The following is a 24,024-nucleotide window of genomic DNA, read 5'->3' as shown; positions in this document are numbered from 1 at the left end:
ATATATCCCGTCAGGCCCGGGGGACTTGTCTATCCTCAAGTTATTTAAAATGTCCAACACATCTTCCTTCCTAACAAGTATCTCTTATGGCTTACCAGTCCGTTTCATACTCTCCTCTTCAACAATACGGTCCCTCCAGTTCTTAAATACTGAAGAAAAGTACTCATTCAAGACCTCCCCTATCTCTTCCGACTCAATACACAGTCTCCCACTACTGTCCTTGATCGGACCTACTGTTCATCATGCACCAATTGTTCATCATGTTAGAGCATCAATTCGGAGACAGCGAGGACTGCCGATGCTAGAGATCAGAGTAGAGTGTCGATTGCTGGAAAAACACCGCAGGTCAGGCAGAATCCGAAGAGCAGGAGAATCGATGTTTTGGGCATGAGCCATTCATCAGGAATCAGCATCAATTGCCTCATTCTGCCCCTGTGTCAGTACGTTGAGGGGGGAAATGGCCTCTTACTGTTCCTGTGAAAGTGACTCAAGGGGCTGAATGGCCTCATCCCATTGCTCTGTAAGTGACCCAAGGGACTGAATGGCTCTTCCTCGTCCGATTGGACAGGGCCAAGGGCCGGATTGGGTTACCCCTGGTTCCTGCTTGACAGCTCAAAGTGCTGACAAGTGTGATGATGTTGCAGCTTTAAGAGGTTATTTTGTCCTGGTTTCTTTTCAGAGAGAGATTGTATGATCATTACCACATGGTTAGTTAAGACCACTTGAGTAAACAGCGAGGGAGGCCTTTATTTTAATGCAGCCTGAATGGGTGTGGCCAGCTCTCACAAATTACGATCTCTGGGCTTTGGTTTCTCAGTAACATCAGAAACTGTAGGGGTCTCCACAGAGTTGGAAGCTTCAGTGACTATCTCCTGGCTGCTACTCTCACTGAATTTTCTCTTGGTGCTGTTTTTAATTCCTGGATTAGAGAAATGTTTGTGACAATCTGTGTCTGAATTTTCCTTTCTGCCAAGGGCTGTGTTTATGGGATTTTCCTATATTGGAACAGTTCATTAGTAATAGTTCCTAGATCTATTATTCTGTTAACTTGGTCAATAGAATTACGTTATTCGAAATTCATCATTCTTTGGTTTCATTTTCTCTTCCGTGTTTAAGTAGATGGTGTTTTGCTTCACACCGAGTAGTTTGACCAGTCACATTGCATCTGGAACAGACACTTTACATTCCCTTTAAAATAAGAAAACATTAGAGTCTTGGCTATTGCCTTCAAATATTTTCGAGGCGCTCTGGTGTGGTCCATCACACTAGACTCCTTATCCTGAGTAATAGGCTGGAGGCACTGAATAGGCTGTCCCTTGTTCTTCTCCAATAGTGTCAATGGGCTGAATGGCTTCCTTATATTGCTGTGAAACCAGCGTGAGGAGCTGAATGAAGTCTTGTTTTACTGTGACAATGTGTAGTGTCAGGCAGTGCTGTTACATGAATGTTACAGACACTTTAACAGCACACGCCTCAATGCAGTCTGCGTCTTGCTGCACACGGACACAGACCAGTTCAGGAGGTGAAGGGGGACAAAATGTTCTGAACATTGTGGAATCTTCAGTGACCATCCCCACTTCTGATCTTATGGTGGGGAGGGTGGGGAGGGGAGACGTTGATGAAGCAGCTGAAGCTGTTTGTGAAGAGGAAGCTACCCTGAGGATCTCCCACAGAGGTGACCCAGGACTGAGATGATGAACATCTTCCTTTGTGCTATGTTTGACACCAAACACTGGAGAGTTTACTCTGATTCCCATTAAGTCCAGTTTTGTTAAGCCCCTTGATGTCAACAGAAGCCAACCATTGCCTTGATATCAGGGCCAGTCATTTTTACCTGAACCCTTGTGTCAAACTCTTTTGTTCACATCATCAGGCCATGATATAGGAGCAGCAAGTGTTTTCTTCAAACAGGAGGTATTGAATGTCAGGATTTCACTTCTCAAGTGTGGTGGGGAGCAAGATTACTGAAAGTATCTGAAGAGGAGGTAGATGTATATTGACCTGTCAGAGAGTTGGGGGCTATGAAGAATTGGGTATGAAAGAGGATTTGAGACCAAGAGCAGATCATCCACGAACTTAGTGAAGGGCAAGGCAGGCTTGGGGAGTGAACGACCTGCCCCTGTTTCTGATGTTCTCCCATTTTGTTATTGGAAAGTTAGTGGGTGTTATTTTCCTGAATGTTGTGTTATTTCATATTGCAGTCACGGAGATCAGACGAGTTTGTGAGCCATCTCTGGGTGAGATATGGGGGATTCATTCTCAGTGAATCTGGGGCTACAACATGACCAACAAATGAAGCACAAGTTGCAGATAGGGGAAGCTCTGTGAAGAGAGATTAGGGGCTTCTTTCATACCCGTGCCTGTATTTTGCAATTACATTTCCCAAACAACTTCAAAGCGTGTGTGACACTCTTGAGAGGCTGAATGGTCTTCTCTGGTTCTGTACACCAGATTATAGGAGTAGGTGGCCTCCAATGTTCCTGCCTACCAGGTATTAGGGTCTGAATGGAACACAGAAACATGAGACTGAGGAGCAGGAGTGGGTCATTGGATACTTTGAGCCTTCTCCACCAGGCACGAAGATTGTGGCTATCAAGTTGGGGTCTCAGCCCCACTTTCCTGTCTGTATCCTATTATCCGTGACTCACTTCCCTTTCAAATATTTAAGTAATGTAGCTTTCAATCAATGTGAACACAGAGGCACGATAAACTTCCAGTGAAGAGAATTCCCACTTGAAAGGTCCTTTCAGAATTTTTCATCATCCCTCTTATAGAATCAGAGTCATGCAGAACCGAAAGAGACCCGTTTGTCCAATCTGTTTACTCTAATGAGATATCAAATCTGATCCAGTCCCATTTGCCAGCATTTGGCCAATATCCCTCCTCTCAGATACTTTTCGAATGTGCGATTGTTACCTTCTTCAGCACTTCCTCTGACCGCACTCTCTGTACACACAACACTCTCTGTGTGAAACATTTACCTTCAGGTCCCTTCTAAATTATTTGCCCTCTCACCTTCATGCTATGCCCTTTTGTTCTGGATTCCCCTACCCTGGGGAGCAGAACATGTCTATTCAGAATATCCATGCCCCTGATGATTTTATAAACCTCTATAATGTCACCCTTCAGCCTCTGACACTCCAGGGAGAAACTCCTCAACGTAATCAGCCTCTCCCTAAAGCTCAAACCTCCAGTCCTGGAACATCTGTGTAAGTCATTTCTGCAGACAACCGTGTTGTATGCAGTATTTTTAAAGTGGCCTCACCAACATCCTGTACAGATGCAACATGCCACTACAACTCCTGTACTCAGTGTTCTGACTGATTAAGGGAAATGTGCCAAATGCGTTCAGCACCACTCTGTCTACCTGCGACTCCACGTTTAAGAAACTATGTACCTGCAGCCCTATGTCCCTTTGTTCCACAACACTCCCCTGGACCTTACCATCAAGTGTATAATTCCTGCCCTGATTTGCCTTCCTAAAATACAAAACCTCGTATTAATCTAAATTAAACTTCATCTGTCACTCCTTGCCCCTTTGTCCCATTTATTTTAGGTTTCGTTGTACTCTGGGATAATCTACTACACCACCTTTTTTATGTAATCTGTAAATTTACTATAAATGGCCCCAATATTCGCATCTAAATCCTTTACATAAATAATGAAATGCAGTGAACTCAGTACTGAATCTTACAGCACACTGCTGCTCACAAGCCTCCCGTCTGAAAAATATCCCTCTTCCTTCAAGCCAGTTGTGACTAGCTGCCTCTGTATCCCATGAGACTTAAACTTACGAGTCTGTTACCAATCAGAATGTTGTGAACATCTTACTGAGGTCCATGTGGACAATGTCTACCAAACTGCCTTCATCAATCTTCTTTGTCACCTCTTCATAAAACTCAACAAGTTAGGCTAGGTTCTAAAATCTGCTCAAATAGCACATTTATGATCCACAGCAATGTTGCTCAAACTATGATGGAAAGATGGGAGAAAGTGAGGACTGCAGATGCTGAAGATCAGAGCTGAAAAATGTGTTGCTGGAAAAGCGCAGCAGGTCAGGCAGCATCCAAGGAAGGGCTGAAGAAGGGCTTATGCCCGAAGCGTCGATTCTCCTGTTCCTTGGATGCTGTCTGACCTGCTGCGCTTTTCCAGCAACACATTTTTCAGCTATGATGGAAAGGTGCATGGCAAACTGTTTGGATATGGCAAATAAAGAATCGATATTTCTATTTCAAAACACACACACACACACACACACACACACACACACACACAAACACACACACACACACACACACACACACACACACACACACAAACACACACACACACACACACACACACACACACACTCTGCAATTTCAAGTTGTGCAGATATTAGTGTAACTCATGACAAAAGGAAAAAAAAGAGGCATTGTCCAAAATATGATTCTGCTTCTGAAGATATTCTACTCACACAAGCTGCAAGCAATGGGATTTCATCCTGGAACAGTTGGATTTGGCTGAACTCCCTTTGCATTAGGCAGTGAGGAGGTTCCACTGAATTCTGGTCAGGGATCTCCGAAAGGTTAGCACAGTGGCTCAGTGGTTAGCACTGCCACCTCACAGCACCAGGGACTTGGGTTCGATTCCAGTCTTGGGGACTGAGTGGAGTTTACGCCTTGTCTGCGTGAGCTTCTAATGGTTGCTCCAGTTTCCTCCCACAATCCAAAGCTGTGCAGTTCAGGTGGATTGGTCAAATTGTCTGTAGTCTTCGGCCATTTCTAGTTGAGGTGCACTAGTCAGGGCTCACTGAAAGGGAATGGTCCTGGAAAGTTTACGCCTTGGAAATTTGGTATGGACTTGTTGGGCCAAAGGGCCTGTTTCCACACTGCAGGGATTCTATAAAAATAAGAATGGTGACGATGACAGTAGAGGTTTTGTTTTAGCTCGTGCACATTGCTGTGATGAGGAATAATGAAGGAGAGAGAGTGCAATGGGCCGTTCCTGCTCGGGTAGATTACATTTTCTCTCTCTCTGCGTTGAATCACACAATAATGTCATCCTCTCCCAAACTGGACCATGTGAGGTCTCCTTGTACATTGTCCAAACTACATCTCCATCACATTCCCTGCTCCATGTCGGAGCATCATTGCTGCTGTCATAAACAGAGCCATACTCTTAGCAGAAAATGGTCTCGGTCGATTTGAAGTTATGTTTCTATGTCCCTGCGTCATGAAAAAATAAAATCTTTAATGTATTCAGAATACCTGCGTTAAAATGAATACAATTTTTTCAACAAATACAGGAATTGCTGGAAAAGCTCAGCAGGTCTGGCAGTACCCAGATGCCTTTTACTTGTTGTAGGTGTACCTGCCTCCATCACTTCCTCTGGCAGCTCATTCCATAAGCTCATCATCCTCTGTGTGAAAAGGTGCCCTTTAGGCCTCATCAAAACCTTTCCCCGCTCACTTTCCACCAATGCCCTCTAGTTTTGGATGCTCCTAACCTGGTGAAAAACCCTGACTATTCACCCTATCCACGACCGTTCTGATTTTATAAACCTCCACTGCTGCGAAATGTGACTCCAATCAACACAAATTGATTGTCATCCTAGGCCTAAGTTCTGAAATTCAATACTGACACCTCTTCCTTCTCCATCAGGTCTCAATTCTAAGTCCATTTTAATCGGTTTGTTCAGATGTATTATGAAACACTTCTGTGGGATTTACACCTAGACCTCTGTGCCCTGAGGTAGGGACACTAGCACCACTCGACAATACTCATGAAGCTGTAACAGTATTCGCCTGTGTGTTTGTTCATCAGCCCGTTCTGACATGCTGTGACATACCTCTGCAACAGGCAGGACTTGAATCAAGGCCTTCTAGTCCAGAGCTAGGAACACTACCACACAAGGTCAGGAACCGGAATCAAATCCAGAGCTCTTGCTCAGAGGCAGGGACACTACCCACTACATTACCATTTAAAGTGCCAGCTTTCAGCTTGGTGTGGATTTACTATAAACAGGTTACCATTATTGAACAACACTTTGTATTGTTAAACAGATGCAAGATATTTGTCTCAACTGTAGGATGTTGAGTGTATGTGCTGTGCCATCGAAATCAATCTGAACTCTTTAATTGCTATTATCTGTAGTCTGCAATATTAGGGAAAGAAATCCTGCAGACACACTCTGCACAATGAAGGGTCTCGAGTAGATTTTCATTACTGAACTCCAGAGACGAAGAAAGAGCGTAATTTCTGGCCCCAAAGCACCGATCAGTATTACCCAAATCTCATGTGCGACTGCCCTCTTCCTAAAACCATGAAATGAAGCCAGGCCGCTGATTACTGTCCAGCCTCTCCTCCCCACTGACTGTGTCTGCAATCTGTCTCTCCTCCCACTAACTACACAAGGCTACCCAATCTCAGGGTCTTTGTGAAGCCAAGGCGGGAGTGTGCAGGTTTCCTGGAGAGGGGGAGGTTATTTTAAATTGAAGGGGGCGGGGGTGGTGGCAGTAATATCACACACTGGGCGGAGGGGTGGCAGATGGATTTCAGTTTGCATTAATGCGAGGTATTGGATTTGGTAAATCAAACAAGAGCAAGGCCTATACATTTAAAAGTCGGGCCTTTGGCAGTATTGTAGAACAGAGACCTAGGCCGTCAGGTATAATTCTTTAAAATTTGCATCTCATATAGATAGTGTGTTTAAGAAAGTGTTTAACACACTTTTCTTCAATGGTCAGACCTTTGAAGTATCGGAATGGGGACGTCATGTACAGGACATTGGTGCGACCCCTTCTGGAATACTGTGTCCAGTCTGGTCACCCTGCCCGCTCATTCCATAGGCACATCACCCTCGGAGTGAAAAAGCTGTCAGTTTTAAATGTTTCCCCTCTCACCTTAAACCTATGCCCTCTAGTTTTGGACTCCTCGTACCCTTAGAAAATACCTTGACTATTCACTTTGATATTACTGACCTTGACATTATTAAGCTGGAGAGGGTTCAGAAGAGATTAACCTGGATGTTGCTGAGAATAGATGGACTAAGCTATAAGGAGAGGCTGGATAGGCTGGGACTTTTTCCACTGGAGAGGATGAGATTAAGGTGTAACTCTACAGAGGTTTATAAAATCATGAGGGGGACAGAGAAGCGGAAGGGCTGATGTCTTTTCCAGAGAGTTGGGGATTCAAACTGAGGGATATTTTAAGATGCGAGGAAAGAAGATTAACAAAAGTCATGAGAGGTAATTATTTTAAACAGAAGCTGGCTTGGGTATGGAATGAACTTCCAGGAGATGTGGTGCAAGCAGAGACAGTTACAACGTTTAAAGGACATTTAGATCAGTCCATGGATAAGACATCAGTTTGGATGGTGCTGTGAACAGCTGCCATCTCCCTCCGCTTCTCTGAATGAATCACTGAGGAGAAAGTGAGGTCTGCAGATGCTGGAGATCAGAGCTGAAAATGTGTTGCTGGTAAAGCACAGCAGGTCAGTCAGCATCCAAGGAATAGGAGAATCGACGTTTCGGGCATAAGCCCTTCTAATGCCCGAAACGTCAATTCTCCTATTCCTTGGATGCTGACTGACTTGCTGTGCTTTACCAGCAACATTTTCAGCTCTGAATGACTCCCTGTTGGTTTTCACCCTCTGCCAATGTCTGTGCAGTGGCGTGGGGAGGCCAGCAGAGGGTGGCATTGTATCACATTGTACCATAGAAACTGCCAAACCTGCCCCACACAAACACACAGATACACACACAGGAATGGTTCGGGCACTGCGTGAAGCTCATCTGGTAACTTAAACTAAACATAAAGAAATGCTCAACTCACCTCGTAAACTGTTAAAATATGAGAGACAGAGAACTCCCAAATTCCACTGTTTAAATAATAACATCAATTTGTTTTATAACTCTGAAAGTGAACATTTTCCATCAACTATTCACAACTCTGAGAGACCCGATCTCTTAACTGCCTATTACCCCACTCCAATTCTACAGCAATAGGCTATTTTAAAAAAGACACTTATCAAAATTACATCAACTTAATTTCAAAACCACACAACAGCTGTTGTTTTCGGTGTTTACTTTTGCCTGTGGATCTCCCTGGGTTAAGTTCTTTCTTTTTACTGTGAATATGTTTCATATGAAAAGGTACCTTTGATAGAAATTGTTTTCCAAATTCTTGGATCTGTGTTGATGGCATTTGCTGTCTTTGCAATTTTCAAAATGCCTGCATTCTTAATATCCACAGCATCAGATCATTTATCGAAAACTAATAAATCCAAACTTTATTTGGTTTTAGCTTCCTGGGGCATAATTGAAACTAATTGGTAATATTCGAATTGTTGACGAAAGAGCAACCAACTCAGGAATCTATTTCACAGCCAAATGTGACATATTTTCCGTTGTTCTTGACACTCTGAGTTTGCCATCCTCTCATATACAAAGGAGCTTGGATGCTCTCAGTTCAGAACCGTATTCACTCTCTCTTAAAGGTACAGTACACACTTCCAAATTCATTACATTAATACCATGATGTCAATGAAGATAAGCAGGACATATCTGGATTTCTCTTGCCTCATGGTTTGTCAATATTTCATTCACTGTGTCTGGTGGGTGTTAGGATTTTTGTTGGTCTGTTGGTCATTATTCGACTCCCTCCATGGGAATCGAGCAGTATTTCACTTGCTCGCACTCGTGTGTGGGGGACAGGATTGCAGTTGTTTCTTGGGGACTGTGACGCTATGACAATCTCAATGTTTGTAAATGGCACCAAACGCAGAAGAATTGTAAAGTCTATGGAGGACAGTGTGTAACTCTAACAGAACAATCACTAATTAGTGTAGTTTTCGGGCAGATGGGGGTCAATGCAGAGCTGTGTGAGGTGATGCACTTTGGTAGGAACGACAATGCAAAACAAAATAAAACAGGCTGTGCTGTTATAAAGACGCTGCAGGAGCAGAGAGTGTTGCATGTATATGAGCACAGATTATTGAAGATGTCAGGGCAGGTGGGGAGAGCAATAACTATCATAGATTAGTTTCAGTATAGATTTGTTTACAGGAGGAGGTATAGGATGGAGCCTCCGTGCTCCCTTCCTGGGAGGTGGTGGTGACGATGTGTTGTGAGCCCACCCTCCTGCCCACAGAGACCGTGGGGATTCCATTTGTACCAGCTTGACACAAAAGGGAGATGGCATCAGGACCACAGCTTCTAAGTTGTGCTGGGGGGAAACGGAGCTGCCAATGGTTTTAAAGTGAGAATCGTCCTTCACCGAACATTGCTCCTTACTCTGTCGGTGGGAGGTGGATGTTTCAGAATCTCCAAACGAGGTGCCCCGGTCATCTCCGGCTCCTACCAGGGTCCTCCCCACATGGCGGGGGGAGGGGTGGTGAGGGAACCGATATCGGGCACTCCACCCCCCGGCTTGGCCCTTACTGTGCTATTCCAGGCAGTTTCTCCTGGAATGGGAGAAAGTGAGGGTGGGAGTGGGTGGCCCTGCCGTTAGTGCTGGTATAGGTGGGGGGACAGGTTCACGGTGAGGTGTCCGAAGGGAGTCAGTCCACAGCGTTGTATGTATGCAATGTTATTAGTGGAGGGGGATAAAGTGAGGGAGGGAGAGAGAGGAAGAGAGAGACAGACAGAGACAGAGAGAGAGAGAGAAGATGCTGCATGCAGCAGTGAGAGTGGTGGACCATGAGCCTTGTTCGGGGGTCGGTGCTATAACAGATATACAGTGAGTGTGAGGGAGCAGAGAGAATATGGTGACCCTTATCCTGACAGAGCAGGAAAGGTTATTGAAGCTTGTCCTGTATTGCTGGACATTTCCTCAGACCGCAGATACTGCACTGAGCTGGGTGGGGAGGTCAGACCATGCTCGGTGGGTCTAGTGGTGTGGCCCCCTATGGGAAGAGAATGGTCCCCCTCTGTACCAGCCCATCCACCAGGACCTCCATGCCCCTGTCGACAAACCGTGTTGTAATTGCCCCTTATCTGCCATGCTCTGGTTAAACTGTGCAGGGCAGCTCCTAACGGAGAAAACTCAAACATGTGCCCATTGGCCTTTTAAAGATGGCACCATTGCCAGGGATCACCGAATATCCAGGGGCATCCGGGCGATGGTGAGTACCTCCAGGCATGATGGGTGGGAGAATCTGACTGGTATTGAATGAGAGGGACACCATGGGGTGGGGTGGGGTGGGGTGGGGTGGGTAGTTAATGAGGTGATTCCGATAGATAGCACCAGGAAATGAGCTCAGCCTCGTGCAGCTAATCCCTCTGTCACACTCAAGGAAAATCAAACAAAGATAAAGTATTGTTAGAATCTACCCAATGACTCAGAAATTCTGTTGAAACTAATTCCAGTTACAAAGATGCAGAACAAATGCTCATCTGACTTCACAACAATATCCCTTTTATCCATCTTTCCTGGGAAGACTGGCTCATGTTACAGGATGATATCGAAGTGTCTACATTTCAGCATTCTGCAACCTGGGAACATATCCTTCCATGACACTATCTCTCAGTCACCACCACTCTGACTATATCGTAAACCCCTCCCATGCGGTGATATTTAAATTCATTCCCCAGCTATCTCTATCTGGCAGTGACGTTCACACCTACAGCACCCGCTTCTCAGGGACAATGGGGAAATGGAGCTGTAAATGGGTGGGAGCTGCACACCCTGTCACTTCCAGCCCGGACTGCAAGTTTCCCCACACTGGGCAGGGATCTAACACAGTGTTACCAGCAATGCACTCGGGTGGGGTACACAGTCCTACATGCAGGCAGGGTAACTGCTCCTGGTTTACAGATCAATGCACTGGGGTGATGGACACAGTCCTACATGCTGGGAGGGGAACTGCTCCTGGTTTACAGCTCAATGCACTGAGGTGTGGTACACGGTCCGACATGCTGGGGGAGGGGGTGTAACTGCTCCTGGTTTACAGATTAATTCACGGGTGATCAATGCACAGGTCGCTGTGCTGGTCAGACTATCTGATTGAGCTTAATAGATAATGCAATGATGTGGTCAGTGCAGCTCCCTGTGCTGGAAAGATATGTAGGCTGTGCACAATACATCACGTTGGTGGGGTGGGTAGGGGGGAAAGGTGATGGACATATCAAGGAGATCCCTGGAACGTTCTGTCCCCAACATTCTAGAAACGACATTCCCTGGAACGTTTTGTCACCAACAGTCTATAACTGACATTCCCCGGAACGTTCCATCCCCGACATTCTATAACTGCCATTCCCCGGAACATTCTGTCCCTGACGTTGTTTGTGAACGGCCGGACGTCAGTGAATTAAACAAACGATAAGATCCCGAGGGAAGAGATCCCGTTCCAGGGGGAAGGAGACACTGTTCAGAAGGCCCCTCGGACAGTTAATGGGGTGAATACGTTTTCCCTGCGTTTACATTTCTTCCCGACACAGGATCGACCACAATTTTGACCAAAATACAGAAATTCCCAAACTCCGTCTGTCTTCCGGAAACTGGGAGAGAATCCTACAGGACAGCAATGTTTCCACCCTCCGTATTAGGAACTGGAAAGGAGTGACCTGTGTCTGCTCTCGAGTGATCGAGTTTGTGGGAATGTTCTAGAAACCATCTGTCCTTATGGATGTGTCTCTGTGTGTTTGGGGAGGGAGGGTTTCTTGTGGTTTATGTCACATTTTTGTCAGTAATTCTGACCTTCCCATTTGTTATTCCAGCTCCAATTATTTTAATAAATCCCTGAATACATGGACACATTTGAAAATGTCATTGAGTCCCCAATCAAACGGGTCCCTTTGCCTCCAGGCTGATGGATAATGGGTTTGTTTTCCTTCCTCACAGTTATCGTAGTGACCATCTACGTCCTGCTTTATAAAGATTGTGGATTGTCTCCATGTGTCAGACGTTACCTGGGGGCCATGGCAGCGGCGGATCTCCTGGTCATTATCCTCGACCTGATCCTGAGACACATTCCCATTGTTTATCGGGAACAGTTTTATTTCCTGATGTACACCGTCCCCGTGTGTAATATCCACGCTGTCCTGCTTTATACAGCCACTGACTGCTCTGTCTGGTTCACCGTCACTTTCACCTTTGATCGGATTGTGGCCATTTGTTGCCAGAAGCTGAAAAGTAAATATTGCAGTGAGAAAACGGCGGCTGTGGTTCTGGGAGCAGTGACTGTGCTGAGCTGTTTAAAGAACATTTTCTGGTATTTTATGCTCACGGCTGGGTATCGGCTGGGAAACCGCCCATGGTTTTGTGATGTCACATTCGCTGTTCAAAACTCCAGTGTCTGGGCCACAATTGAGTTCCTCCACCACATTCTAACCCCGTGTATCCCATTTCTCCTGATTCTGCTGCTCAATGTTCTCACCGTCAGACACATTTTAGTGTCCAGCAGAGCCCGCAGGAGACTCCGCGCTCACACCAATGGGGACGGTCAGTCTGACACAGAAATGAGAAACCGACAAAAATCCATCATTCTCCTGTTTGTGATCTCGGCCAATTTCATCCTTTTATGGTCAACGTTAATGCTGTTTTCTATATGGAACCGGATGTGGTATTTTGGGTATCGGTCTGTGTATCTCAATTGGTTTGTGCAGGAGTTGAGCTTCATGCTGCAGCTCCTCAGTTGCTGCACAAACACCGCGATTTATGCCGTGACCCAGACTAAGTTCAGGCAGCAGCTGAAGAATGTGCTGAAATATCCCTTCACCCAAATCCATCCATCCATCAAATTCCCTCATTAATCACACCATCCGGGATTTTCTCATTTCAGTTCAATGTTTCAGCGATGGAGCAGCCTGTTGCTATGGCAACAGACTGAGGGTAGCGCGGGTTTGTCCATCCTTATCCCACAGGGGGGTTACAGGGAAACATTTCAATGTTTCTCACAACTCATGGGCCAGTGAGAAAAGGCACCATCCCACTGACTGTATCCATGTCTTCCATTTGTAAACAGTAAAAATGTTGATTAAAGCGTGCCGAGCAGCAGAGTGACCGATGTTGTTGTGTGTCTCTGTGTTGGAGAAGCTGAGCTGGAGAGAGACAGACTCAGCACCAAGTCCTGGTCCTCAGGGAAGGGGACGGCATCGCGCCCTGAGCTCAGGAGCTGGGTTTAACTCCCTCTGTTCCGCCATTCCAACCTGGCCTCCCCATTTCCTCTCCCCCACTCTCTCCACCTACCTCCACTCTTTCCTCTCCCCCTCCCCTGCACTCTCTCTCTCTCTCTCTCTCTCCTGCCTTCTGTCTCCTTCCCGAAATTCCGTCTCTACACCATTTTCCCCCTCGTCCCACCTACCACATCTCTCTATCATCTCACAACCACCCCTCCACCCACATGCAGCCACAGGACCAACCATCACCCCCGTCCCCAGTCTCTGGATCAGAGGGAGAGTAACGCGTCAGGGAGACAGACTACGTCAGAGAGGAAGGGAGGGGCAGGAGGGAGAGAGATTTAGTCAGAGAGAAAAGATGGATGTGGGGAGAAAGAGAGACCGAGGTAGGGTGATCGATAGTGAGAGAAGGTGGAGAGAGAGTGAAGGAGCAGGGAGAGAGGGAGAGAGAGAGAGAGAGAGAGAGAGAGAGAGAGAGAGAGAGAGAGACAGAGAGGCAAGGGAGAGTTAAGGTGATGGAGAGAGAGAGAAATAAGGGAGGACATAATGAGAGAGGGGTCAGAGGGTGGGGGACAGAGAGAGGGGGCAGAGAGAGAGCGGACAGAGAGAGGGGGACAAAGAGGGGGGAAGAGAGAAAGGGGGAACTGAGAGAGGGGGACAGAGAGATGGGGACAGAGAGAGGGCGACAGAGAGCGAGGGACAGGGAGCAGTGGGACAGGGAGCAGGGAGAGAGAGAGAGGGGGAGAGAGTTGAGGGGACAGAGAGTGGGGGATGGAGAGAGTGGGGGACAGAGGATGGGACGGCGGGACAGAAATGGAGGTGACAGAGAGAGGAGTGAGTGAGAGGGGGACACAGTGAGGGGGGAGCAGAGAGAGCGTGAGGACCGAGAGGGGACAGAGATAGTGGGGAACAGAGAGAGAGGGATAGAGAGAGGGGGGACAGAGAGAGCGAGGGGACAGAGAGAGGGGGACAGTGAGGGGGGGGGACAGATAGAGGGGAGCAGAGAGAGGGGTAAAGAGACGGGGACAGAGGGGGCGGACTGGGAGCGGGGGGACAGAGAGAAGGGGGACAGAGAGAAGGGGGACAGAGAGAGGGGTACAGAGAGGGGGCAGAGAGATGTGGGGACAGAGAGGGGGACAGAGAGAGGGAGGACAGAGAGAGGGGAGTCAGAGTGAGGGGGACGGGGGGACAGAGAGAGGGGGGTCAGAAAGGGGGGACAGAGAGAGACGGGATTGAGAGAGAAGATGACCGAGAGAGGGGGACAGAGAGCGGGAGGGACAGGGAGAGGGCTGGGACCGAGAAGGGGGGGTCAGAGGGGAGGGACAGATAGAGGGGGCAGAGAGAGTTGGGGACAGAGAGGGGGGGGGGGCAGAGAGAGGGAGGACAGAGAGAGGGGGGTCAGAGTGAGGGGGACAGAGGGGGGGACAGAGAGAGGGTGGTCAGAGAGGGGGGACAGAGAGAGAGGGGATTGAGAGAGAAGAGGACCGAGAGAGGGGGACAGAGAGCGGGAGGGACAGAGAAAGGGCTGGGACCGAGAAGGGGGAGACAGAGAGGGGGAGTGAGATAGGGGGACAGAGAGAGGGGGTCAGAGAGAGGGGGAACAGAGGGGGGTACAGGGAGAAGGGGGTACAGAGAGAGGGGGCAGAGAGAGTGGAGACAGTGAGAGAGGGGAGACACAGAGACTGGGGCGCAGTAGGGTGGGACAGGGGGACGGAGATTGGGGGGACAGAGAGAGGGGGAAAGAGAGAAGGGGAAAGAGAGAAGGGGACAGAGGGGGCGGACTGAGAGCTGGGGAACAGAGAGAAGGATGGGCAGAGAGCGAGGGGACCGAGAAAGTGGGGCAGAGAGTGGGAGAGATAGTGAGATGTGTGGAGACAGAGAGAGTGGGTGTCACAGAGAGAGGGCGGCAGAGGGAGCAGAGAGCGGTGCACGGAGAGAGGAGGACAGAGGGGGGTACAGAGAGAGAGGGGGAACAGAGAGAGAGGGGGACAGAGAGAGTGGGGACAGAGAGAGGGGGACAGAGCGAGGGGGACAGAGAGCAGGTGGACAGAGCGCGGGGGAACAGAGACGGGGGACAGAGAGGGGGGAGAGAGGGGGGAAAGAGGGAGGACAGAGGGGGGGTAGAGAGGGGGGAAGAGATAGGGGGGACAGAGAGAGTGGGCAGAGGGGAAGAAAGAGGGGTGACAGAGAGTGCCTGGTGACAGAGAGAGGGGGACAGAAAGAGAGTGGGGACAGAGAGAGGGGAGAAAGAGAGAGAGGGGGACAGAGAGAGGGAGGGACAACGAAAGATGGGGACAGAGAGAAGGGGACAGAGAGGGGGCGGTCAGAGAGAGAGAGAGGTCAGAGAGAGATGGGGACAGAGAGAGAGGGGGACAAGAGAGTGGGGGACAAGAGAGTGGTGGGAGAGCGAGGGTGGAGTGATAGGGAAGAGAGAAGGGGTAGGGAGAGAGGGGGACAGAGAGAGGGGTGCAGTGAGTGGGAGGACAGAGACAGGGGGCAGAGAGAAGGGAACAGAGATAGGGGTGGACAGAGAGATGGGGACAGAGGGAGGACAGAGGGGGGAGAGAGAGGGGGACAGAGAGAGGGGGGACAGAGAGAGTGGGCAGAGGGGAAGAAAGAGGGGTGACAGAGAGTGCCTGGTGACAGAGAGAGGGGGACAGAAAGAGAGTGGGGACAGAGAGAGGGGAGAAAGAGAGAGAGGGGGACAGAGAGAGGGAGGGACAAAGAAAGATGGGGACAGAGAGAAGGGGACAGAGAGGGGGCGGTCAGAGAGAGAGAGAGGTCAGAGAGAGATGGGGACAGAGAGAGAGGGGGACAAGAGAGTGGGGGACAAGAGAGTGGTGGGAGAGCAAGGGTGGAGTGATAGGGAAGAGAGAAGGGGTAGGGAGAGAGGGGGACAGAGAGAGGGGTGCAGAGAGTGGGAGGACAGAGAGAGGGGGCAGAGAGAAGGGAACAGAGATAGGGGTGGACAGAGAGATGGGGACAGAGGGAGAGGGAGGGACAGAGTGAGAGGGTGACAGAGAGAGTGGGGACAGAGAGGAGGGTGACAGAGCGGGAGGTATAGAGAGGGGGACAAAGAGAGTGGGGACAGAGAGAGGGGGGGCATTGAGAGAGGGTGACAGAGAGATGGGGGCGCAGAGAGGAGGTGACAGAAAGAGGGGGGCAGAGAGCGCGGGGGAAAGAAAGAAGAGGAAAGAGAGAGGGGTCAGAGGTGACGGACAGAGAGAGTGGGGACAGAGAGAGGGTGGGATAGAGAGAGGGGGAACAGAGAGGGAGGGGAGAGAGAGGGGGACAAGAGAGTGGGGGAGCGAGGTAGGGAAGAGATGGGGGAGAGAGGGTGGTAAAGAGAGGGGGAAGAGAGAGGGTGGACAGAGAGTGGGGACAGTGAGTGGGGGGACAGTGAGTGGGGGGGGGACAGTGAGTGGGGGGACAGAGAGAAGGGGATGGACAGAGAGATGGGGACAGAGGGAGAGGGGTACAGAGAGGAGGGTGACAGAGAGAGAGGGGGACAGTCAGAAGGGTGACAGGGAGAGAGGGGGACAGAGAGGAGGGGGACAGAGAGGAGGGGACAGAAAGAGGGGGGCAGAGAGAGGGGGGACAGAGAGAGGGGGACAGAGAGAGGGGAACGGAAATAGAGGGGGGACAGAGAGGCGTACAGAGAGGGGGACAGAGCGAGGGGAGAGAGAGAGGGAGGCAGAGAGAGATGAACGGAGAGAGAGGGGGAATGAGAAGGGGATAAAGGTGGGGCAGAGAGAGTGGGGGCAGAGAGAGGTGAACAGAGAGAGAGGGGGACAGAGAGGGGTGGACAGAGAGCGGGGACAGAGAGAGGGGGACTGAGAGAGGGGGACAAAGAGCGAGAGAGAGGGGACAGAGAGTGGTGAACGGTGAGAGGGGGACAGAGAGGGGAGGACAGAGAGGGGGGACAGAGAGAGGGGGACTGAGAGAGGGGGACAAAGAGAGAGAGAGGGGACAGAGAGTGGTGATCGGTGAGAGGGGGACAGAGAGGGGAGGACAGAGAGGTGGGGACAGAGAGAGGGGTACGAAGAGGGGGGTACAGAGGGGGGGGGAAGTGAGGGGGGACAGAGAGAGGGACAGAGAGAGGGGGACTGAGAGAGCGGAACGAAGAGGGGGGGACAGAGAGGGGGGGAAGTGAGGGGGACAGAGAGAGGGACAGAGAGAGGGGAACGGAGAGAGAGGGGGGACAGAGATGGGGGGCAGAGAGAGAGGAGTGGATAGAGAAATGGGCACAGAGGGAGAGGGAGGAACAGAGTGAGAGGGTGGCAGAGACAGTGGGGACAGAGAGGAGTTTGACAGATCTGGGGTACAGAGAGGTAGACTGAGAGAAGGAGACAGAGTGAGAGTGGGGACAGAGTGAGGGAGCACATTGAGAGAGGGGGAACAGAGAGGGAGGGGACAGAGAGAGAGGGGCACAAGAGAGTGGGGGAGCGAGGTAGGGAAGAGATGGGGAGAGAGGGTGGTAAAGAGAGGGGGAAGAGAGAGGGTGGACAGAGAGTGGGGACAGTGAGTGGGGGGACAGTGAGTGGGGGGGGACAGAGAAAAGGGGACAGAGAGAAGGGGATGGACAGAGAGATGGGGACAGAGGGAGAGGGGTACAGAGAGGAGGGTGACAGAGAGAGAGGGGGACAGTCAGAAGGGTGACAGGCAGAGAGTGGGGACAGAGAGGGGAGCGACAGAGAGAGGGCGAACAGAGAGAGAGGGGGACAGAGAGAGGGGGGCAGTGTGGGGGATTGAGAGAGGGGGACAGCGAGAGGAGGCAGAGGGGGAACAGAGCGAGGGGGGACAGAGAAGGGGGGATAGAGAGAGGGAGAAGAGAGAGAGGGGGGACAGAAAGAGGGGGGACAGAGAGAGAGGGGACAGACAGGGGAGGGACGGAGAGGGGGACAGAGAGAGAGCGAACAGAGAGAGTTGGGGACAGAGGGGGGGGATTAAGAGGTGGGGACAGAGACGGGGGGGCAGAGAGAGGGGGACAGAGAGAGGGCGAACAGAGAGAGAGAGGACAGAGAGAGGGGGCCTGAGGGGGGATTGAGTGAGGGGGGACAGAGAGAAGGGGGGACCAGAGGGGGGATTGAGAGGGGACAGAAGAGGGAAGAGAGAGACGGGGACAGAGAAGGAGGACAGAGAGAGGGGACAGAGGGGGCGGACTGAGAGCGGCGAGACAGAGAGAAGGAGGGGCAGAGAGAACGTGGACCGGGAGAGTGGGACAGAGAGCGGGAGAGACAGAGAGAGGTGGGGGGACAGAGAGATTGGGGTTCACAGAGAGAGGGCGGCAGAGGGAGTCATAGAGAGAGGTGTACAGAGAGAGGGGGAACAGAGGGGGTGACAGAGAGAGAGGGGGACAAGAGAGAGAGGTCAGAGAGAGAGTGGGGGTCAGAGAGAGAGGGGGGAGAGAGGGTGGACAGAGAGACAGGGGACAGGGAGAGGGGGGGCAGAGAGAGGGGGACAGAGAGGAGGGGGACAGAGAGGAAGGGACAGAAAGAGGGAGGCTGAGAGAGGGGGGACAGAGATAGGGGGACAGAGAGAGGGCAACGGAAATAGAGGGGGGGCAGAGAGGGGTACAGAGAGGGGGACAGAGCGAGGGGAGAGAGAGAGGGAGGCAGAGAGAGATGAACGGAGAGAGAGGGGGAAAGAGAAGGGGATAAAGGTGGGGCAGAGAGAGTGGGGGCAGAGTAAGGTGAACGGAGAGAGAGGGGGACAGAGAGGGGTGGACAGAGAGGGGGGACAGAGAGAGGGGGACTGAGAGAGGGGGACAACGAGAGAGAGGGGGGACAGAGAGTGGTGATCGGTGAGAGGGGGACAGAGAGGGGAGGACAGAGAGGTGGGGACAGAGAGAGGGGTACGAAGAGGGGGGTACAGAGAGGGGGGGGAAGTGAGGGGGGACAGAGAGAGGGACTGAGAGAGGGGAACGGAGAGAGAGGGGGGACAGAGATGGGGGGCAGAAAGAGAGGAGTGGATAGAGAAATGGGCACAGAGGGAGAGGGAGGGACAGAGTGAGAGGGTGGCAGAGACAGTGGGGACAGAGAGGAGTTTGACAGATCTGGGGTACAGAGAGGGGGGACAGAGAGAAGGAGACAGAGTGAGAGTGGGGACAGAGTGAGGGGGAACAGAGAGATAGGGGCGCAGAGACAGGGGAACAGAAAAAGGGGGGACAGAAATAAGGGGCAGAGAGAGCGGGGGGAAGAAAGAGGAGGAAAGAGAGAGGGGGGCAGAGGGGACGGACAGAGAGAGTGGGGAGAGAGAGAGGGTGGGACAGAGAGGGGGGTACAAGAGAGTGGGGGGAGCATATAGGGGAGAGATGGGGAGAGAGAAGGGGGTAAAGAGAGTGGCAAGAAAGAGAGAGTGGTCAGAGAGAGGGGATAGTGAGTGGGGGAACAGAGAGAGGTGTACAGAGAGAGGGGTGGACAGAGAAATGGGGACAGAGGGAGAGGAGGGTACAGAGAGCGAGGGGTGGACAGAGAGAATGGGGACAGAGAGGAGGGTGACAGAGAGAGGGGGGACAGACAGAAGCGTGACAAGGAGAGAGGGGGACAGAGAGGGGAGAGACGGAGAGAGGGGGACAGAGAGAGGGGAGATTGAGAGTGGGGGACAAAAAGTGGGAACAGAGTGGGGGACAGAGAGAGAGGGTGGACAGTGAGAGGAGGGACAGAGAGAGGGTGGACAGAGAGAGGGGGGCAGAAAGAGGGGGACAGAGGGAGGGGGACAGAGTGAGGGGAACGGAGAGGGGGAACGGAGAGAGGGAACGGAGAGAGGGGGACAGAGAGAGGGGGACAGAGAGAGGGGGGACAGAGAGAAGGGAACGGAGATAGAGGGGGGACAGAGAGGGGGACAGAGAGAGAGGGGAGAGAGAGAGGGAGGCAGAGTGGAGAACGGAGAGAGAGGGGGAAAGAGAGGCGGGACAGAGAGGGGGGCAGAGAGAGTGGGGGCAGAGAGAAGTGAACGGGGAGAGAGGGGGGACAGAGAGGTGTGGACAGAGAGAGGGGGGGCAGAGAGGGGGGACAGAGAGGGGGATAGAGAGAGGTGGACTGAGAGAGGGGAACGCAAGGGGGTGCAGAGAGAGGGGAACGCAGAGAGGGGGACAGAGAGGAGGGGGACAGAGAGAGGGGACAGAAAGAGGAGGGCAGAGAGAGGGGGACAGAGAGTGGGGGGACAGCGAGAGGGGAATGGAGATAGGGGAGGGACAGAGAGGGGGGACAGAGAGAGAGGGGAGAGAGAGAGGGAGGCAGAGAGAGGGGAACGGAGAGAGAGGGGGAAAGAGAGAGCGGAACGAATGTGGGGGGGCAGAGAGAGGGGAATGGAGAGAGAGGGGCGACAGAGAGAGGGGGACCGAGAGAGAGGGGACAGAGAGAGGTGAACGGAGAGAGGGGGGACAGAGTGAGGGGGACAGAGAGAGGGGGCAGAAAGAGGGGGACAGAGAGAGAGAGAGGGGACAGAGAATGGTGAACGGAGAGAGGGGGCAGGGGGGGGGGACAGAGAGGGGGGATAGAGAGAGGGGGACTGAGAGAGGGGAACGAAGAGAGGGGGGCAGAGAGAGGGGAACGGAGAGAGAGGGGCGACAGAGAGAGGGGGACCAAGAGAGAGGGGACAGAGAATGGTGAACGGAGAGAGGGAGGACAGAGAGGGCGGACAGAGAAGGGGGATAGAGAGAGGGGGACTGAGAGAGGGGAACGAAGAGAGGAGGCAGAGAGAGGTGAACGGATAGAGACGGGGGAAAGAGGGGGGGACAGAGAGAGAGGGTACAGAGAGAGGTGAACGGAGAGCGGGGCACAGAGAGAGGGGAACAGAAAGGGGGGACAGAGAGAGGGGAACAGATAGAGGGGGGACAGTTGAGAGGGGGACAGAGAGAGGGGAACGGAGAGAGACGGGGACAGAGAGAGAGGGGTGGACAGAGAGATGGGGACAAAGGGAGGGGAGGTTTCAGAGAGAGGAGGGACAGAGAGGAGGGGCGACAGAGAGGACGGGGAACAGTGAGGAGGGGGACAGAGAGAGGGGGGCAGAGGGAGGGGAACGGAGAGAGAGGGGGCACAGAGAGGGGGACAGAGAGAGGGGATAGAGAGAGGGCGACAGAGAGAGAGGAGTGGACAGAGAAATGGGCACAGAGGGAGAGGGAGGGACAGAGTGAGAGGGTGACAGAGACAGTGGGGACAGAGAGGAGGTTGACAGATCGGGGGTACAGAGAGGGGGACAGAGAGAAGGAGACAGAGTGAGATTGGGGACAGAGTGAGAGGGCACATTGAGAGAGGGGGGAACAGAGAGATGGGGGCGCAGAGACGGGGACAGAAAGGGGGGGACAGAAAGAAGGGGCAGAGAGAGCGGGGGAAAGAAAGAGGAGGAAAGAGAGAGGGGGACAGAGGGGACGGACAGAGAGAGTGGGGAGAGAGAGGGGGTGGGACAGAGAGGGGGGCACAAGAGAGTGGGGAGAGCGATGTAGGGGAGAGATGGGGAGAGAGAGGGGGTAAAGAGAGGGGCAAGAGAGAGAGGGTGGACAGAGAGAGGGGATAGTGTGTGGGGGGACAGAGAGAGGGGGGCAGAGAGAGAGGGGTGGACAGAGAAATAGGGACAGAAGGAGAGGAGGGTACAGAGAGCGAGGGGTGGACAGAGAGAATGGGGACAGAGAGGAGAGTGACAGAGAGAGGGAGGACAGACAGAAGGGTGACAGGGAGAGAGTGGGGACAGAGAGGGGAGGGACGGAGAGAGGGGGACAGAGAGAGGGGAGATTGAGAGAGGGGGACAAAAAGAGGGGACAGAGAGGGGGACAGAGAGAGGGGGACAGTGAGAGGGGGTCAGAGAGAGGGTGGACAGAGAGTGGGGAGACAGAGAGAGGGGGACAGAGAGAGGGGGACAGAGAGAGGGGGACAAAGAGAGGGAAACAGAGAGAGGGGAACGGAGAGAGGGAACGGAGAGAGTGGGGACAGAGAGAGGGTGGGATAGAGAGAGGGGGAACAGAGAGGGAGGGGACAGAGAGACAGGGGGACAAGAGAGTGGGGGAGCGAGGTAGGGAAGAGATGGGGGAGAGAGGGTGGTAAAGAGAGGGGGAAGAGAGAGGGTGGACAGAGAGTGGGGACAGTGAGTGGGGGGACAGTGAGTGGGGTGGGACAGAGAAAAGGGGACAGAGAGAAGGGGATGGACAGAGAGATGGGGACAGAGGGAGAGGGGTACAGAGAGGAGGGTGACAGAGAGAGAGAGGGGGACAGTCAGAAGGGTGACAGGGAGAGAGTGAGGACAGAGAGGGGAGCGACAGAGAGAGGGCGAACAGAGAGAGAGGGGGACAGAGAGAGGGGGGCAGTGTGGGGGATTGAGAGTGGGACAGCGAGTGGAGGCAGAGGGTGAACAGAGCGAGGGGGGACAGAGAAGGGGAGATAGAGAGAGGGAGAAGAGAGAGGGGGGGACAGAAAGAGGGGGGACGGACAGGGGGACAGAGAGAGAGCGAACAGAGAGAGTTGGGGACAGAGGGGAGGATTAAGAGATGGGGACAGAGACGGGGGGGCAGAGAGAGGGGGCCTGAGGGGGGATTGAGTGAGGGGGGACAGAGAGAAGGGAGGACCAGAGGGGGGATTGAGAGGTGGGCAGAAGAGGGAAGAGAGACGGGGACAGAGAAGGAGGACAGAGAGAGGGGGGATAGAGAGAGAGGACAGTGGGGGCGGACTGAGAGCGGGGAGACAGAGAGAAGGAGGGGCAGAGAGAAAGTGGACCGGGAGAGTGGGACAGAGAGCGGGAGAGACAGAGAGAGGTGGGGGGACAGAGAGATTGGGGGTCACAGAGAGAGGGCGGCAAGGGGGTCACAGAGAGAGGTGTACAGAGAGAGGGGGAACAGAGGGGGTGACAGAGAGAGAGGGGGACAAGAGAGAGAGGTCAGAGAGAGAGTGGGGGTCAGAGAGAGAGGGGGGAGAGATAGGGTAGAGAGAGGGGAGAGAGAGAGTGAGAGGGGGGACAGAGATTAGATTAGATTACATGATTAGATTACATTACAGTGTGGAAACAGGCCCTTCGGCCCAACAAGTCCACACCGACCCGCCGAAGCGGAACCCACCCATACCCCTACATTTACCCCTTCCTAACACGACGGGCAATTTAGGATGGCCAATTCACCTGACCTGCACATCTTTGGATTGTGGGAGGAAACCGGAGAACCCGGAGGAAACCCACGCAGACACGGGGAGAACGTGCAAACTCCACACAGTCAGTCGCCTGAGGCCGGAATTGAACCCGGGTCTCTGGCGCTGTTAGGCAGCAGTGCTAACCATTGTGCCACCGTGCCGCCCACAGAAAGAGAGGGGGAACAGAGAGAGGGGGGGCAGAGGGGGGGGGGCAGACAGGGGAGGGACTGAGAGGGGGTCAGAGAGAGGGCGAACAGAGAGAGTTGGGGACAGAGAGAGGGGGCCGGGGGGGGGGGGGGATTGAGAGAGGGTGAACAGAGACGGGGTGCAGAGAGAGGGGGGACAGAGAGAGGGCGAACAGTGAGAGAGAGGGGACAGAGAGACGGGGCCAGAGGGGGGAATTCAGTGAAGGGGACAGAGAGAGGTGGTGGCCAGAGGGGGGTTTGAGAGGGGTGGCAGAAGAGGGACAGAGAGAGAGGGGACAGAGGGGGGAAGAGAGAGACGGGGACATAGAGGGAGGACAGAGAGAGGGGGGATAGAGAGAGGGGGAAAGAGAGTGGGGGACAGAGGGGGCGGACTGAGAGCGGGGAGACAGAGAGAAGGAGGGGCAGAGAGAGAGTGGACCGAGAGGGGGGGACAGAGAGCGGGAGAGACAGAGAGAGGCGGGGGGACAGAGAGATTGGGGGTCACAGAGAGAGGGCGGCAGAGGGGGTCACAGAGAGAGGTATACAGAGAGAGGGGTACAGAGAGAGAGGACAGAGAGAGAGGGGGAACAGAGGGGGGGACAGAGAGAGAGGGCGGCCAGAGAGAGC

The 24,024-nt window shown here is 52.6% G+C and overlaps 1 protein-coding gene across 1 annotated transcript; it reads left to right on the top strand.

Moving 5' to 3' along the window:
- Nucleotides 1-11,834: 11,834 nt before the first annotated feature.
- LOC148139972 (uncharacterized) lies at nucleotides 11,835-12,734 on the top strand. Its single transcript, XM_087979831.1, has one exon. It carries the CDS (start codon nucleotides 11,901-11,903, stop codon nucleotides 12,732-12,734), a length of 834 nt encoding a protein of 277 aa, XP_087835957.1. The 5' UTR covers nucleotides 11,835-11,900.
- The last annotated feature ends 11,290 nt before the right edge of the window (nucleotides 12,735-24,024 follow it).

This window comes from Chiloscyllium plagiosum, unplaced genomic scaffold, assembly GCF_037043375.1.
Source record: "Chiloscyllium plagiosum isolate Xiang-an unplaced genomic scaffold, Cpla_swu_hap1 HiC_scaffold_36, whole genome shotgun sequence".
NCBI classification, from domain to species: domain Eukaryota; kingdom Metazoa; phylum Chordata; class Chondrichthyes; order Orectolobiformes; family Hemiscylliidae; genus Chiloscyllium; species Chiloscyllium plagiosum.
The sequence above is the reverse complement of the archived record's forward strand: the minus strand, read 5'-3'. Positions and strand labels throughout refer to the sequence as shown.